The sequence below is a fragment of the Uloborus diversus genome, chromosome 3, assembly GCF_026930045.1.
Source record: "Uloborus diversus isolate 005 chromosome 3, Udiv.v.3.1, whole genome shotgun sequence".
Lineage (NCBI taxonomy): Eukaryota > Metazoa > Arthropoda > Arachnida > Araneae > Uloboridae > Uloborus > Uloborus diversus.
Genome location: NC_072733.1, coordinates 144,537,694 through 144,555,014, shown reverse-complemented (window position 1 = coordinate 144,555,014; position 17,321 = coordinate 144,537,694). Strand labels below are relative to the sequence as shown.

Below are 17,321 nucleotides of genomic sequence, written 5' to 3'. Positions count from 1 at the left end.
ATATTACTAAAGCACATAAGCAAGGAATGGGGGGGAGGGGGGGAGTCAATGTAAAGTTATGAGACACAGGGCCGTAGACAGGGTGGGGACCGTCGGGACAAATCCTCCCCCGAAATTCTTGAATACATATTTTTTAGATTCTGAATTCCAACTATGCTACCGTTTAAAAATTAGTCACTAAAACTTTCCTTTGCTTAAGTTTATTTTCCCCATTTGTTTTCGTCCTATACTTTTTATTATGTCCATACGTTTTTATCCTCACTTAACCATTTTCATCTATTCAAATACTCTCTTACTCAGCCTGAAAATAATTTTTAATTAGCCGCCTGTAAGGCGGCTGGAGCATCAAAGAAGTGGGAGATCAAAGCAGCTATTTTGTCTTTTTTTTTTTTTTAATCAAAGCATCCGACCTAAATAAAAGATGTCTATATCTGATTTATTTATTTATTTATTTTTTGGATCATTTTTTTAATTTTTTTTTCAAAGAAGTCTTTATTTTTTTTACACCTTGGTCCATCACAGAATGTTAATGACTCTTATTACGAATAACACTTTTAAAAGAGAGGAAAAGGACATTTTTAAAACATCAATAAGAAACTTAACAAATTTACATGATCAAAACTCATTTTTAACCCAATCATACTTTTGATTAAATGCTTGATTTTGGTCGATTTTAATAAATCAACGAGTAAAGGATTTATGTTTTTTGATGCAAAAAATTTTACCTTCTAGTTGACGCATTTGTATCCTTTAAGTTTTTTTTTTTTTTTTTTTTTTTTTTTTTTTTTTTGCGGTGTCAATTGTAGATTACTTTTTAATTGTGACTTTTTATTTTCTTGCCAGAAAGTAATTCTAAGAGCCCCCTTGCAAGCATTTGTAATAGCGAACATGTAATAAACACTGTATGATACATTATACACTATATGTTTACATCCGTATAAGTCTTATTTTGTTGAGTTGGGCAGTCATCAGATAGTGGCCTGGCAGTGACAGAGATCTTATACAAAAATATCATTTTTATCTGATGAATAATTCTGGTGTAATATAAATTAATTATTAGACATTAATCAACGAAGTTGTTAATTAAAATAATTATTTGATAATATTTTTTTATTGAGCAATCAAAAATGCTAATTATTTTCATTTTACCGTCCGTGATGTTGTGGTTCCTTTTTCAACCCCACTGTCCTCTACAGACGCAACTGGCTCCCGGTAGATGCTTCTCCTGATCGGTGGCGTCCATGTCCTAGACACACGCACGCTCATACACATACACACACACGCACACACACGCAAACATGCATACACACAGGTCTATGCACACACACACAAGCCTACACATATTATACACACGTAACCGTCCAAGAGGAGGGACAGGCTTGGGGGGACAGGAACCGTATCTAGAAACAAGTGAGTGGGGTAGTAACCAATGAGTAGGGTCCTATCGCAACTCGTGATTGCGAAAAACATAATTTGAATTTAAAATTTCAGAATTCAAATTAATTTTATTTTAGTTTAATTTTTGCAAACAACATAATAAACATATTTTTTTTAAAGCTATTTTTCTCCTGTATTACATGTCTCGAACCACATTTGCCTCCGACCATGTCCCTCCCCAAAAAAATATCCTGGCTACAGCCTTGAGACTTGTTTCCTTGCAGATATAACTTATTAGTAAAATGAGTTTCTAAAAATCAGGATAAAAACTTCACACAGCTACCCAGAAGCGTTTAAACACAAGTTAAAAACTTTTAAACAATAATAATAAATAAATAAAACATTGAAATAAATGAATTCAAAATTTAAGTAGAAACATTGAAGCAGTTAAAAACATAAAACAATCACTCTTTGAGGGACGGGCAGAGCAACTTAGTGGGCGTTTAGGGGCCCGACTGATTTTTAGCAGGGGGACCCAAAATTTATAGAGCCGGAGCTGTGAATTTAAAATGAAAATAAGAATCAAATTCTATGATAACAGAATTATTTAAATTTCATAACACAAGCAAAATATTTTACATCGATAGAGAAATTTGAAAGGTTCGTTCAAACTACTTATTTATTAATTATTTCAAGTAATATAAACGAAGATTTATTCTTTCATATAGTTAAAGTTTCATAGTCCAGGTTAAAAAGAACATCGCTCGACTAGCATACGAATTTGTATTATCATTTTCAACAAAAGCAACTTCGTATTAAAACGAAATTACACTGCTTAATTGAAATTTTTCAACAAAAACCTTTCTCAAGGCTTAATGGAAAGTTAACAAAATGAACATTGTCTCGCTACTGTAAAATCAATTTACGTAGACTATAATATTGAAATATCGTTCTCTCAACCAAAATTTGACTTTCAAACAAGTCCCAAGGTTTATTTCTAACCTTTTTCAGTAAACTCAAATAAAAGTACATTTGTTGGCTTTGCATAAGCCCTGTTATGTTCCTGCTCAATATAAATGGAAGCTTTGTTTTGTATACAAATTTAAATATGGCGGCGTTTACTCATCTGCGAAATTAACTTTTTTTTTCAAGCTATATTACGTACGGCTTTCCAGTAAAAAGGAACAATACATATTTTTGGAATCAAACTCTAAAATAAGTACTCACCCAATAACTAGATTATTCATATTGAAGGTACTTCTTGAGGTCACAGGACTTGCATTCACTTTCACACATGGCCGTTGTCAGGTCTTGGTTTTGGCGGGCAGTCGGCACGGCGCACGGCAAGTGTTGGTAAAAATGTCAACTACGCATGCGCGCGCCCATTTGACAGAAAGTTTTCGTTTCACCGGAAAATGATAATTTTTCGTCGAAAAATGAAGGAAAATATAGCGTATGAACCGCCGAAAAAACTGAAATGCAAAAAATAATAAACCATTTTAATTATACCTTAATAACTAAGTTCTTAAACTGATGTAAGTATACCTAAGTATATTTTTTTGTAATAATTTAGAGTTTTTAATTAACCTTAATAACTCAGTTCTTAAATTAATGTAAGTTTACCTAAGTAGTTTTGAGTCGGTGCCAAACAAGCAATTAATTATTTTTGTAAAGCGTGAGGCGCAGCGGTGGCGTATGGCGACACGCCACTTCGCCGGAAAATGCCGAGCGTTCACGAAGTTAAACCCGAACGTCGTCGAGTGGTCTCGAAGAAGCACGTGTCGAGTATTTGGCTGCTACTGAGCTTTTGCCTCATATACAACAGTCAAAATGTTTATATCATTGTTCATCATACTGAAGAAGGATTTCTCATCTTGTTAAAAGCTCAAATAAATGGTTTTGTGGGTCATAGTATTATTCAGCGTAAGTATGGCATAACAACTGTAGCCGTTAATTGCATACATGATCCTGAAGATTTTTCTCACTGGTTGTTTGCCTCTCTCGTGCGAGGTCCCAAAGGTTTCAAAGCTCCAACGAGAGGTACTTTTTGTTGTATACGATCTACTAGTATTCATGATTTAATGATGGCGTGCGGAGGGAGCATTTTTGAAACATTTATGTTTATCGCCGGACATTTCACATTACATTGCTAATTTTATTTGGTTATTTCTTTAAATTTAGGTAATTTAGGGATCTTTGTTTATTTATTGTTTGGCACCGACTCAAAACTACTTAGGTATACTTACATTAATTTAAGAACTGAGTTATTAAGGTTAATTAAAAACTCTAAATTATTACAAAAATATATACTTAGGTATACTTACATCAGTTTAAGAACTTAGTTATTAAGGTATAATTAAAATGGTTTATTATTTTTTGCTTTTCAGTTTTTTCGGTGGTTCAATTTTTTTGTTAAAAAGTTTTTATTTTATAATTTTTTGTGGCTATAAGCTACTAATGTGGCTATAATCTGTATGCTTATATTTTTGATTACTTTTAAAATAGCTACCTACCTTACTTTATCTATTAACATATATATATAATCGTATTTTAACAATTATCTGTTGTGTTACATAAATAATTTTAAAAAAGCAGGCTTTATATACTAACATGGGTAGGCCTACAAAAAATGCTGCTCGGATGAGGAAAAGATGTTTAGAAGAATCTATTAATGAGAGAGAAAAAAGGTTGGAAGCAAACAGAAAGAGAATTACATTAACACGTTCACAGGAGAGTTTAGGTCAGCGCGAGGAAAGACTGTCGAGAATGAGAAGCTACAATAACGATAGGTTATTGCAAGAAGGTGATAAGCAGCGCGCTCGTCGTTTAGATATGATAAGAGAGCGACTTTCAAATGAGAGTGAAGAGCAACGCGCTCATAGTTTAGATCTGATAAGAGAGCGACTTTCAAATGAGAGTGAAGAGCAACGCGCTCATCGTTTAGATCTGATAAGAGAGCGACTTTCAAATGAAATTGAGGACGAACGTATGCTGCGTTTGGATGCTGCTCGTGCCGTTCAGCAATGTGGTACTTCACGGATCTTCCGAGGAGAGAACTAATCGTCTGAGCGCCATGCGACAAGCAGCTCGCGAGCGAAGAAACCAGTGTAACGCAGAAAACTTTAAGAAATCAATTAATGTTTATGCTGACTTGTCGTGTTCAATATGCAAAACAAATTTGTATCTTCAGCAACGTAGGAAATTGCAAACTAAAAATTTAGGCTCTATTTTGCCTAACGAACTGGTAGCTTTAGGTAATATAATTACTTGTTCACGATGCTCAAACAATATTAAAAAGCATAAAACTCCACCCCAGGCCTATTGGAACAAAATGTCGGTAGCTGCAATACCTACAGAAATTAATGAGTTATCGGAAATTGACAAACGTTTTATTTGCAGAGTAGTGCCATTTCTCTTAAAATAATAAAAGTTCAAAATCGTTTGAGTCAAGACTGGTGCAAAGGGCAGGCAATCCTTTTTGCTCAGGATGTGGTCGAGCTGGCGGAACAACTTCCGCTTGAACCTAATCAAACTGGATTAGTGCTCGTTGTAGAAAGTCGTGAAAATTTAGAACAATCTAGGGAGTTTCAAATTAATATAGGTAAACTTCAAGTGGCATTGCAGTGGCTCCTAAAGAATAATGCACTGTATAAAGATGTTCGTGTGCATTTTCCTACTGTGATCGATATTTCTACGATAACACAAATTGCTGACGAACCCGCACATGTTCATGATAGTGAAGAACCAATTGTTGAACGGTCAACTATTAATAAAAATCTTGCAAAACAATGTATCTATACTACATGGGTCCTTTCATCAGGGCAATGAACGATTTAGTCCACAGTCACGTGGTCGACAATGCACAGGGATTGCAACTGTTGCTATTGTGGCATTTTCTTTGATCAATCCTAATGATTGGTGCAAAAGTGACATTGATTATATGTTACTAGTAGGAGATAAGTATTATAGAGACTGTATGGTGGCTCGGGTTAACCCCAATCCTGAAGAAGCACACATAGATTATTTGGCTGCAACTGAGCTTTTACCAAGTATCATATACAATAATCGAAAAGTTCATATCAATATTCTTCATGAATCATCATTTAATGGTCACGCAGACAACGACAATAGTGGAGAAGGATTTCCGAATTTGTTAAACGCTCTAATAAATGTATTTAGGGATCATAGTTATGCCATACTTACTATGAATAATACAACTGTAGCCGTCCATTGCAGACCAGATCCTGGAGGTTTTTCTTACTGGTTGTTTGACTCCCACGCGCGAGGTCTAAAAGGTTTCAAAGCTCCAACGAGAGGTACTTCATGTTGTATACGATTTACTAGTATTCATGAACTGCATAATATCGTGCGTAGAAATTTGATCATTAAAAAAACATCTGTAAGTGTGTTAACTGGGAATGTTTTTTTACTGACACCAATTACGATAACACCCGAAAATACACTAGAACAGTTAAATCAAGGTAAAGAAACATCTTCAGTTCTTCAAAAACAACGCCAATCATTTAATTGTCATCAGCCGCAAATAATGCATACATCTAAAATCGTGCAACATAGTATGTCACCATCACTAAACTTCGCCCTATTTTTTCATACAAATCCTGAATATAAAAAATGTTAGACGACTGGTACTGAAAACTAACCCTAATCACAAGTACCAGAGATTGAGAGGTCTACACTGCCGTGTGCAGGTAAAGGGCTATAACTGCAATTTTATCTTTTTTTTTTTTTTTTGCATTTTGTCATCATTGTTTGTACGTTAGCTTTGTTGTACAGTCATAGAAAAAAAAAACGAAACACTCGATCGTATTCAAAGACTACTGACACTAGAGACACGTGTAAGGTGTCATTGTTTCAGGAATAAAAAGTTCTACATAATTATGTTAAAAAATTATTGTTAAGGGGTCGTCTTCATATTAAAACGAGCATCAACTTCAAATTTTTCAATGAGAACCCCCTTTTTTTATCACATATTTGTGATCAGCATTCATTTTTAACTTTGTATACAAAATTTTGTTTAATTTGAACCAGCCGTTACTTCAGAATTGAGTTTTGAAAAATCCCTCTCGTAATGTTAAAACGTATTTTGATATTTTTACTCATAACACAAAAACTAGATTAGGCACGGCAAAGATTGTTTTTTTATATCAAAATATGAATCGACCCAATAATAAAAACACCCTTTACAACACCTAAAATGTAATTTTAGTTTTTTTATGAATTATTTTAATATTTTTTGAAAAAAATATGATCTGAAACTATATTAAATTTTAACAGAAAAACAATCTAGAAGAGCTTTTATGCAGGAATCCAAAATTTGAGCTCAAAATATTCAGTAGTTTTTGCACTATGCTTAAAACTTCATTTTTTCTCACTTTAGGGGACCGTATACTTTTTTAAAACAGAAATTATGAAAGTTGGTTTCTTCGTAAAAAAAGAAAAAAAAATGTTCAACAAAATAAGCAAACCAATTATAACGTGGTTTTTCTACATTAGAGTTACGTCTATGAATTTTTTAAATGGATAAATTTATTCGCTGTCTCTGCAGAAAAACAACACAATATTGCAACTGTCAGTTTTTTGTGGATATCATTCAAACGTCAATGTGTAAATAATGCGAAACACTACTTCATTGTTTAATAAAATAATATTTTATAGATCTTTTTTAATTAAAAGCTACACTTAAAATACTTCTGTTTTTTTTTTTTTTTTTTTTTTTTTTTGCAATAGACAGTGTAGAATTAATGGCTCTTCCCGGTAATAATTTGCTAAAAGGAAAAATTATTGCCTTATCTAAATCGGGAAAAAGCACTCGAAAAATAGCCGTCGGTGTGAAGTTTCGCCTTTAACAGTATATTACTATTATTTTTTGTAAAGTGTTTGAATAATTTTCAATGTGGTAGGAGAGAAAATTTTAGCAGCAGTAGAGGGCCGCGTGCTTTGAGCCTCATTCTGCACAAAAGTTGTAGTTGTAGCTAATTGTGAACTTTTTTTTTTTTGACTTCGTCAAAAATTTAACAAAACATTAATTTGCGTGTTACATTAAGTTGAGTTTTTGTCTATTCTTAATTAAAATTTAAATACTTTTTTTTTTCGATTTATTTTCTCGGTCATTGTCCGTGCATTTCACATTAAAACTATTCTCGCAAGATAAAGATAAAATTTCATTTTTTTTTTAATAACGTGGAAAGTGGAAAAATATCGACAAAAAAAAAAAAAAAAAAAGAGTTGTAAAAAATTATTGTTATCAACTACTATATGCCTATCTTATTAAATGCATGTTTTTCAGAATCCAATATCTGAATATTCGGTTCCACCTTTATGACACTGGCACTCTAATTCAACTTTCTGGTCCTATTCTTTAAGCAAACAACGGGCCACATGGACCAGCTGCGAGGGCTGAATGTGGCCGCGTCTCCACTGTGGTTTGGTCATCCCATTCGACGACTGCAGTGGGTCCTAATAATGAGCACAGCATCTCTGCACCGAGCATCTGGTTTAACCGACCAATGAAGCAGGTGTCATGTCATTGAGGCCGAGAGTGCCTAAAAACTGGTGGATGAAGAAAATTTATCTCACCAGTGAGATGCCGTAAACATACAGCAAATAAATTTACTTTACCTACCAGTTTATTCGCACTCTTAGCTTCAATGAGGTGACTTCTGCATCCCTCACGATTAGTTTCGATTCCAGTCTACGAAATCCGTAGCAAGGACGAAATTGTAGTTTCTTTATAGATTAAACTCATCTGTCGGATATAATTCGTGTAGTATTGCTCTAGGTGCGCCTGCCTACAGCCTCACACTATAGGAATTGTTCATTTGCAAGTATATAGTACGCGAAACAAAATCAAATAATACTAAGCTTTGTTTGCATGTGCTAAGTTAAAAATCGGAGAAATGACAAGAAGTCTGATTTCGATTCACTTTGGTTTAAGCTAAAATAACTTTTGTCTTTTTAAATTACGAGTTGGATCACCTCGAATCTCGTTGCGAGAAATAGCATTGGGAAATTACTTTCCTAAATTGCTTTTAAGAGCCATTACATGTTTAACTAAAACCGCCAATTGTGTTCTGCTTTTTTAATATTACCACGCATTATGATCTTCCGCATCAAATTTGGATTTGAAACAAATTCTCTTTTATTTATTACAAAAAAAACCGCTAGAACAATTACAGTGTTTGTCCACTGTGTTAATTCATATAACCAAATTTTTACCAAATAAAATTCGAGTATGAACAGTTTGCTCAATAACGGGTATTTATATTCTCCTATTTCTGTTTTATTTTTCAGATTGATACTTCGTTCATTTTATGTATATAGAGCAAATTTTCACGGAATAAATAAACCTTGCTTCACTCGTGTCTCCAATCTATTTTATGCTGCATCTTCCCACGTTGTGCGGTATATTTTTTATATTTTTGTGTGCGATGGCCTAAACTTCTGCCGATGTTCTGCGAAATTAAAAACGCGCAATTCCATTTGACATCAAAAGACTTTCTATTCATTCCAAAATAAACCTGTAACATAGGTGCAATACATTTATCAAACATATTCACATCATGATTCTAGGTATAAGGTTTGATATTTACATTTCTTTGAGGCTAATTTGCTGAATGATTATATAAGCAATCCAATAGGTTCATATTAGAAAAGGCAAAAAGTTCCATTTATTTTAATTTGTCCTTATTCGATTTACTAAACAACGATCTATACGATGAACCAGTCAAACCCAGTCCGTCATTCTTAGGTTAATAGACTGATAGACAAAAGTTTGTATAATATCCATTATTTGTATATATATTTTAACTTTTTTCTCAAAAAAAAAGTTTTCGACCGTAAATCGCTTTTTGGCGCAACATTATCGGCCCAAAAAGTATCGATTACGGAAAAAAGAGAGAATTTCAAAAAATCATGAATTGAGCTGGATAATCTCGATCTTTTCTTTGTTTACATTCCGTTACTTGATAAGGCGTGACCTTGAAAGAAGCGTTTTCAATGTGGTGACGGTCCCTAAAACGTTTTTTGCTAATAACTCCTGTTCTACTGCACGGAATGCAGTGAAATTTCGTACCCTGGCTGTTTTTTGCGGTCTAAACATAATTATGTAGCAAAAAATAGGGGTTCCCATTAGAAAATCAAGAGTTGGTGCTCGTTTTGCTTTGTATATGGTCCCTTATCAAAATTTTACCTATGTAGTTTTGAAGAAGACTTTAAACCAAGTCGGATGATACCTTTCTTTAATTTCTAGCATGTATAATGGCCGCATAATTAAAAGTGTTTCGTTTTTTTTTTTCTATGACTGTACAAACTAACTTATTTGGTTTCCGCTAAAAAAAATATAATTCCAACATTTCCCAGTTGATAGTACTGAATCCAGCGCACAATTCTTCAAATATCTCGAAAACTCATTTCTGCAGATACTGTCGTTTACCTGCTCAAGACAGTACACACGAGAGACATACAAGTCTGCATCTCATTCATCGTGAGGTTTTTTTTTTTTTTTTGTTATACCCAATTCAGCATCAAAAAATCTTAGATGAACTACTAATCGCCCCCCTTTCCCCACCCTTAGGGTAGGATTTTTTCCCTCAAATTTATATAGGAACAACTTCAGGCTATACCCTTTCCAATAAAAAAAAAAGAATATTCTAAATCGGACTATTCTGTAAAAAGTTATGTGTGGTCATATATAAAAAAATCTGTGAGTGAACAACAAATCTCCCCCTTTTCCCACCCTTAGGGTAGGAATTTTTTCTCCAAATTTATATGAGACCAACTTCAGGGTATAACCTTTCCAATAAAAAAAGAATTATCAAAATCGGACTATTTTGTAAAAAGTTATGTGTGGTCATACATTAAAAATCTGTGAGTGAACAACAAATCAACCCCCTTTTCCCACCCTTAGGGTAGGAATTTTTTTTCAAAATTTTTATGGGACCACCTTCGGGGTATACGCTTTCCAATAAAAAAAGAATTATCAAAATCAGACTGTTCTGTAAAAAGTTATGCGTGGTCATACATTAAAAAAAAAATATATATATACGTGTCGAATTGAGAACCTCCTCCGTTTTTTCGTCGGTTAAAAAAGAAGGATTTTTTCGACAGTGTATGTTTGCATTGAAAATATGTACGACCAAAAGGTGAGCTATGATCAAATTATAACAACGTTGTATTTAACGAGGTTTTGTTACTTATGTCTTTAAATTACATGCCTTCTCTTCTGCGCTTACTTTTTTTCGGTTCTTCTTCATAATGTTCTTTCTTTGAAATTTTTAAAGAGCGAAATGCCTCATGAAACGATTCGAAGCACAGTGCGGAGTTCCGAACGGGTCGTCTAGTTACTTTTTAATGAAAATATATGAGCTGTTACGTGTGGGACAAAATGGCTACTTTTTAATGGAATGGCCCTGCGCATAATTTTTTTTTGATGGTTTTAGTTATTATTTCGCAACAAAGGAGATATGTTTCATTTACATTGTAACCTTAACTTTCAAAACCTACAATTTGTTGCGTCATTGCTATATTAATAGAGAAAAACTACTGACTAATTCATACAGCAAAGTACAAGGGGTTGACTTCAGATGTCCCACATATGACTCATGCAAATACAGTCGGACCTCCATATATCGAAGTAGCAAATTGCCGGGAAAAAATTCGATGTATCGAAATTTCGATACATGGAAACGATCTTATTTTATCATGAAAGTATCCGAAAACATGAAAATAAAAGCTAATTTTCGAGTATGAAACCCAATTTATAATTTATACGAGTATCGGATTAAATGAAATTTAATGATTAAAAAATTGACAGAAATTACATTTTTACGCCAACCATACATCTTCATATTCTTCGGCAATTCAACTTGATCGCAACATTAGGGGATTTTCGTTTTAACAATGTGATCGGGAGAAAAGTAAACAATCAATCTACTTAACTTGAATGATTTTTGCTGAAGCTAAGAAGACTAGAAATGATAATCAACAAACAAAAGGGATAATTTGAAACGAAACGGATTTTAGTGCTACTGGTTACAGCTATGATTTGAAATAAACTTGAGGGAATTTAAGAACTTCAGAACGGAACAACGACTTAACTACACACCCTTCAACCCCAGATTTTTTATGAGTTCCGTAGCAACCTTTAGTGTGAACGTAATTTTCTCCTCTAACCTTTATTTTTCATGAGACAAAGTCTAAAGTGGAAAAAAAAAATCTACCAATGTCTCGAAATTTTTTTCGAAATATAGAGAATTTTCGATATATAGAAACAATTTTTCTATATAATGAACATAGAAATTTGCTGGGATTTCGATATATCGAAAATTTCGATATGTGGAAGTTCGATATATGGAGGTTCGACTGTAAATTACTTTTTAAGTAATAAAATCATGTGATAAAAAAAGCAGTGTCAAAGGTATCTCTATCAAATGTAAAGATTAAAAAATGTGCTTAATCCTGTTTAATTAAAATATTAAGACATGTAACAAAATGTTGGTGATATTATCGAGTCTAATTATCCCACACATGATCGTGGAATGACCCATTTGTGTCATTTTTGTATGTACAAGATACGTTTTTTTTTTGTTGTAATAAATCGATGATGGTGAACAACTTTGTAACTGATTATTCTTTTTATCTTTCACCGTTTTTGAGATAAAAATGCTAACTCAAAAATTTGCCGTCAGATGGCGCTGTAATCGGCTTTTTTACGAAACGTATTGCAACTTTATTATACCTAGACCCCACTTTTATGACCATAGCTTCTAGCTGTTCAGAAAGTATTGAGGTGAACCCGAACTTTAGCGGACACACAGTATATTATTGCGCTATATGACCAAAAAGAGGGCAAGGCGGATTTTAAATAAATCTAATGTTATTTTTGAGATTCAAATGTAGTTTAAATTAATTTACTTACCTTATTTTAAGCAATCACACTTGCATGATGAGTACTTACATTTCATTCATTATGAATAATGATATTTAATTCATGTTTATTCTACCTTTATAGAATATTGAAGAAATGTGTGGAGCATTCATTGATGTATGTGACAAATGAGTAAAAATGTGACATTTACTTGCTACAAACTACAGGAATGAGTAAGAATATTGTCTTTCCTTTGTATATTATTCTCCATATTGGTCTTAGTACATTTATAACCTTTATAAATACAATGTTAATTAGCAGTGTCACAAACCCCAGATGCCAGGTAACCCAGGTGACTGAAATAATAATAATAATAATTACAATACCTTGGTTTCTAGGTCTTTCAGAGTAAGAATCTTTAAGGTTTATTAGTGTACTTTGCATAAGTGATTTCATCATTCTGTTATAAAAATTTTCTATTGACCTTAGGGAAGAGCATGCTTCAAAAAAATGTGTTCTTTAGCAAAAGGTGATGGTTACTGGTTTTACACATATCTATACACTTATGCAATGGCATTGATGTAGTCAGAATGGCGAGGCCAACAAGTTTGTGATCTTTGAATATTCTGAATCAATTCTAGGCGAGCTATGTTACTATGACTCTGATATATGTCTAATGTTCATCAATAGCTGCTCAGTTTTGTGGCTAGCTAGTAGACAGCCTTTAAATTGTCATTCGTTTTTAAAATCAATTATTACCTTATTAATAATAAATATTACTTCTACTGTGCTATGTTTACTATACTTCACTAATAATAGTTGAAATATTAAAGATTGCAAATTTTTGTTCATTCACTAACATTGAATATTAGTGGTAAAGGCAGTGGCTATTTTACCCCACCTATCACCTACAATGCTCACTTTGTAAGCATTTTTCCTTTAATTATTATTTTTTTATTTTTCAGAACAATATACTGGAAAAATGAATTTTTTAGAGTAGTCTAACTGTCTTCTAGCTTTCTGCTGCATTTTATATAGGTTTAAAAAAAAAATAATCTGGGTTTAAAAAAAAAAAAACCTCATCAGTTGCTAATTTTGCCCAAACTTCCCCCTCCCTTAGACACTTTCAAGAATTTACAATTTTCCAAAATTTTCGAGAAATACTTGACTTTGTTTTGTAATTTTTGTCATATAAAAGGCTTGACAGAACTGAAAGAAACAGAAACTGAAAAAATCCAAGATGGCAACGTGAGTTTCGCCTACGTCCAGCCATATTTTCACAGACTACACACCCAAAAACATATTCATCTAATCATAAATACAAGGGTTGTCCGTAAAATAACTTTCCCTATTTTTTCCACAATGAAACATTTTTTTTTACTTACACCGAGTAAAGCATCATTCTAAAGTTTGGACTTTAAACTGTTTTTCAACGTAGTCCCCATTGACTTTAATGCATTTTTTCATCCGGGTAACCATCTTTTTTATGCCTTTGTCGCAGAAGTTTCCCGACGCGCTGCGAAGGCAACTCAGAGCCTCTTTTTTCAGTTCTTCTCCGGTTGCGAAATTCATACGACCGAGGTGTTTTTTCAAACCTGGGAAGAGATGATAATCGCTTGGGGTCAGGTCCGGACTGTAGGAAGGGTGTAGAACTTTTTCCCATCCAAAATCCGTAATGAGTGAGGTGGTTATTCGGGCTGTGTGTGTACGAGCATTGTCCTAAAGAAAACAGACTCCTTTCGTCAGCATGCCCCTTCTCTTGTTCTGTATAGCTCTTCTAAGGCTTTTCAGCATTTTTCAGTCTTCTGATCGACCTTCACATTTGGCGGGAGAAGAAATCGGGAGCTCTGTTCTTAATGACTGCCAATTCCACACTAAAGGTCTCAGTGAGTTCAACTGAGTGGGGCCATGGAGGGGAGAGACCAAGCTGCACGCTATGGTTGCCAGATTGCATGTAACAGTGATTCGCACGCTCGTGGCAAATAGGGAAACTTACCTTACGGACAACCCTCGTATGTATGAAAATCTTATTTAATTTAAAAAGCAGATAGAGGCCAAAATTTTCTGTAGGATATTATACTAAAAGTACTGGGGCACCTTTACTGGTCTCCTTTTTTGACAAATGCTGATTTTGATGTTTCAAACAAATGGCTTAGTTTCTGCCAAACTTGAACCCCATTATGATTTGCTGTGATATCATTTACAGCTAGTAGGGTGATCTAGTATTGGTGGATTTGACTGATCATAGCTAAAATAATTGTTTTGGAAAATGCCAATTGCAGACTTTAGCACTAGTTCAACTTCCAGTACTTGGCAATGTTTCAAAACTTTTAGCTCGCTGAAAAATTCAACTACCTTAATGAAAAAAGTTTAATTTTATAGGATTTTACCTACTCTTTCAAAATACAGGATGCATTATGAAAGTAATGCATATGTTTTTTTTCTGACATTACTGTTCGTCGCAGTGTGATCCAACTGGCGAGAAAAAGTAATGGAAAGTCTGCCCTTCAACTGAGCTCATTTGGCTTCTACCAGCCAGAGCTCCAGGAAATCGTTCCTCGCAAAAGCTGTTTTTGCACTTTGTAACATTGGGTGTGGTTTCAAATTCACTGGAACAATAATACGCTCTGCAAATTTTGCATCCTGATCAAGCAGAATGTTACAGAAACACGCCAAATGTTTGACCAGACCTTCAAAGATGACTACTCGTCAAAAGCCTAAGTCAGGAAATGGCACAAACCCTTCAAAGAGGACCGGGAAGGCATCAACGATGAGCTCCGTTCTACATATAAAAAAACCTCCCCTTCCCTACGTTGAGTTAGAAGTTTTTTTTTTTTTTTGTTTTTTTAAATGTGTTTTTTACTAACAAAATAGCGGAATTTTCATGAAAAATAGCACTTTTAACTTTAATGGCTGCTGAAAATTTTAAATTCAAACAAAAAAAAAATCTGAGAATGTAGGGGGGAGGATCAATTAATACTTTGACTAAATTCAAATAGAATTTAATTTCGGATAAATGTCAGCTGAGATACAGTGAACACCACAAATCATCTTCCTCTAATGGTGCATTTTTGAAAAGTACTGAATTGAAGCTCAAAAATTTATAGAATATTCTTAAAACCATACATAATACTGCACAAAAGGTTTTGATAAATTTAATAAAACCATTTTCTAAAAATAATTTGTGAAAGAAGTGAATTTTTTGACGCTAAAAACCATATCCCCCTCCCCTCCCTTTAAGCATCCGAGTAACCTCTGCCATTATGAACATTTCCACATTTGTGGCACATGGGATAGTAACCAAAGATTTGCAAATCCGGAAGGTCTGTGCGAAGCTAGGGTGAAAAGTGTTAACGAACAAACCAAAACTTTGGTCTAGAACAAGGCCACTGTGGTTCTCAAGCCCCACAAATGTCTCGACCTGGCACACTGTGATTTTTTGCGCCCCCACTTGAAGAAAGAGCTTAAAGGAAAGCATTTTGGAGTCTAGAGAACATTCAATCCGGTGTTACAAAGTACAAAAAAAATTTCGCTCGAAACGATTGTCCTGAAACTGTGGCCAATAGGAGCGAACTGAGCTCAGTGACAATTCAAAAAGCAGGCTCTCCACTACTTTTTCCCTACAGTTGAAGCCTGCTGGGATGAACAATCACAACAGAAAAAAACATGCGAATTACTTTCATAATGCACCCTATATATATACGTATTATGTCTAGATTTTGAAGGAATTTCAGAAATCTGCTTTTTTCTTAACCCATTAATGCCGATTTCGTTAAAATCAGTAAATTTTGATAATTTTATTAGTATTTGTTCTATCTATGTATACTAAGTGTATCTATACCCGAATTTGATTTTTCCCATTACATTAACTATATTTTTTTTAATGGCAGATTTTTCTACCAACTGGTGCTTGTATAGTACGACAACATTTTATGCAAAGTTAGGCAATTATTGTTTGATTGTAATAATAATAATAGATTATAAGTATCTGTAGCTGTAAAATATTACTTACACTTCCATAAAAGATTTTTTTAATAAAAATTAGATTCATTCAGAAAGAATAATAGTAAAGTTGAATTTGAAATATAGTTTAATGAAATATGAACTTTAGAAACTTAAAACTAAAAAGAAATAAAAAATGAAGTTGCATTTTAAAAAGCACTTAAAATGAATATTTAAGCTTTTTAATGAAAACTTTTATGGCGTTTGGGATGAAGTGGTTGATTACACCTTTCACACTTCTAACCCTTTCTTCCATCACTGTTTTTACATTGAGCGTGTTTCTGCTCTGATTTGACTACCCAATGGCTTCTTTGGTCAAATCCTTGTTCATTTTTAGCTTTATATGTGAGTGTAAGTCAGTGGACCTAGTGGTTGACTAAATCCACTGGGCAGTGTATCGTTGCTTCCCAGTATTTCTTGTGCTCTTTGTCGCGTGAAATCAAGTAACGCTTTAAAATCAACCCGGGGGGGGGGGGGTTCAAATACTACTGTCACTATCAGGCCTAAAAATCATGTCCATGTTAGTAATTATTGTTCTGTTATTTTTTTAGAACAATAAAAGAATTATAATCAAAAAAATATTTAAATTATTTTATTAGCTCCATAAGTCATGCAATCGTTCATTCACAGAACAACAAATAGATGCATAAAACTTATATACAAATGGCGCCATCATATATATATCGAAGCTATAAACTATACAACCATCCTTTTTTTTAAATGATGATAAATCAAAATGTAAAAGCTATAGGGTCTGGTGGGGTAAAGTGGTCATAAAATCATAGATTTTCAACTTAGGTGGATAATAAACACAATAAATTCTTTAAACGCTTCAACTTTTTTTGTTGTTATTTTACATTGCATTATTAAAGAACACAGTACATTGAATTTCAGGAAAAAAAAATTGATTGAAGTAGTTTCATAACACTTTCATGTCCCTTTGTTTTTATGATCACTTTACCCCATGGGATGGGGGAAAGTGGTCATAGCATGGGGTAAAGTGGTCATAGTTAAAAAAACACTGCAAAACCGTTACAAATAACCCTAAGTTTTGTAT

General features: G+C 33.6%; 1 protein-coding gene across 1 annotated transcript in view; it reads left to right on the top strand.

The window, feature by feature from the left end:
• LOC129218979 (USP6 N-terminal-like protein) overlaps positions 1-17,321 on the top strand; it is a 181,994-nt gene that overhangs the window by 103,280 nt on the left and 61,393 nt on the right. Inside the window, exon 2 of the mRNA XM_054853298.1 lies at positions 12,407-12,495. Within this exon, the coding sequence (XP_054709273.1) occupies positions 12,492-12,495 (4 nt within the window). The 5' untranslated portion in view covers positions 12,407-12,491. The remainder of the gene's footprint in view (positions 1-12,406; positions 12,496-17,321) is intronic.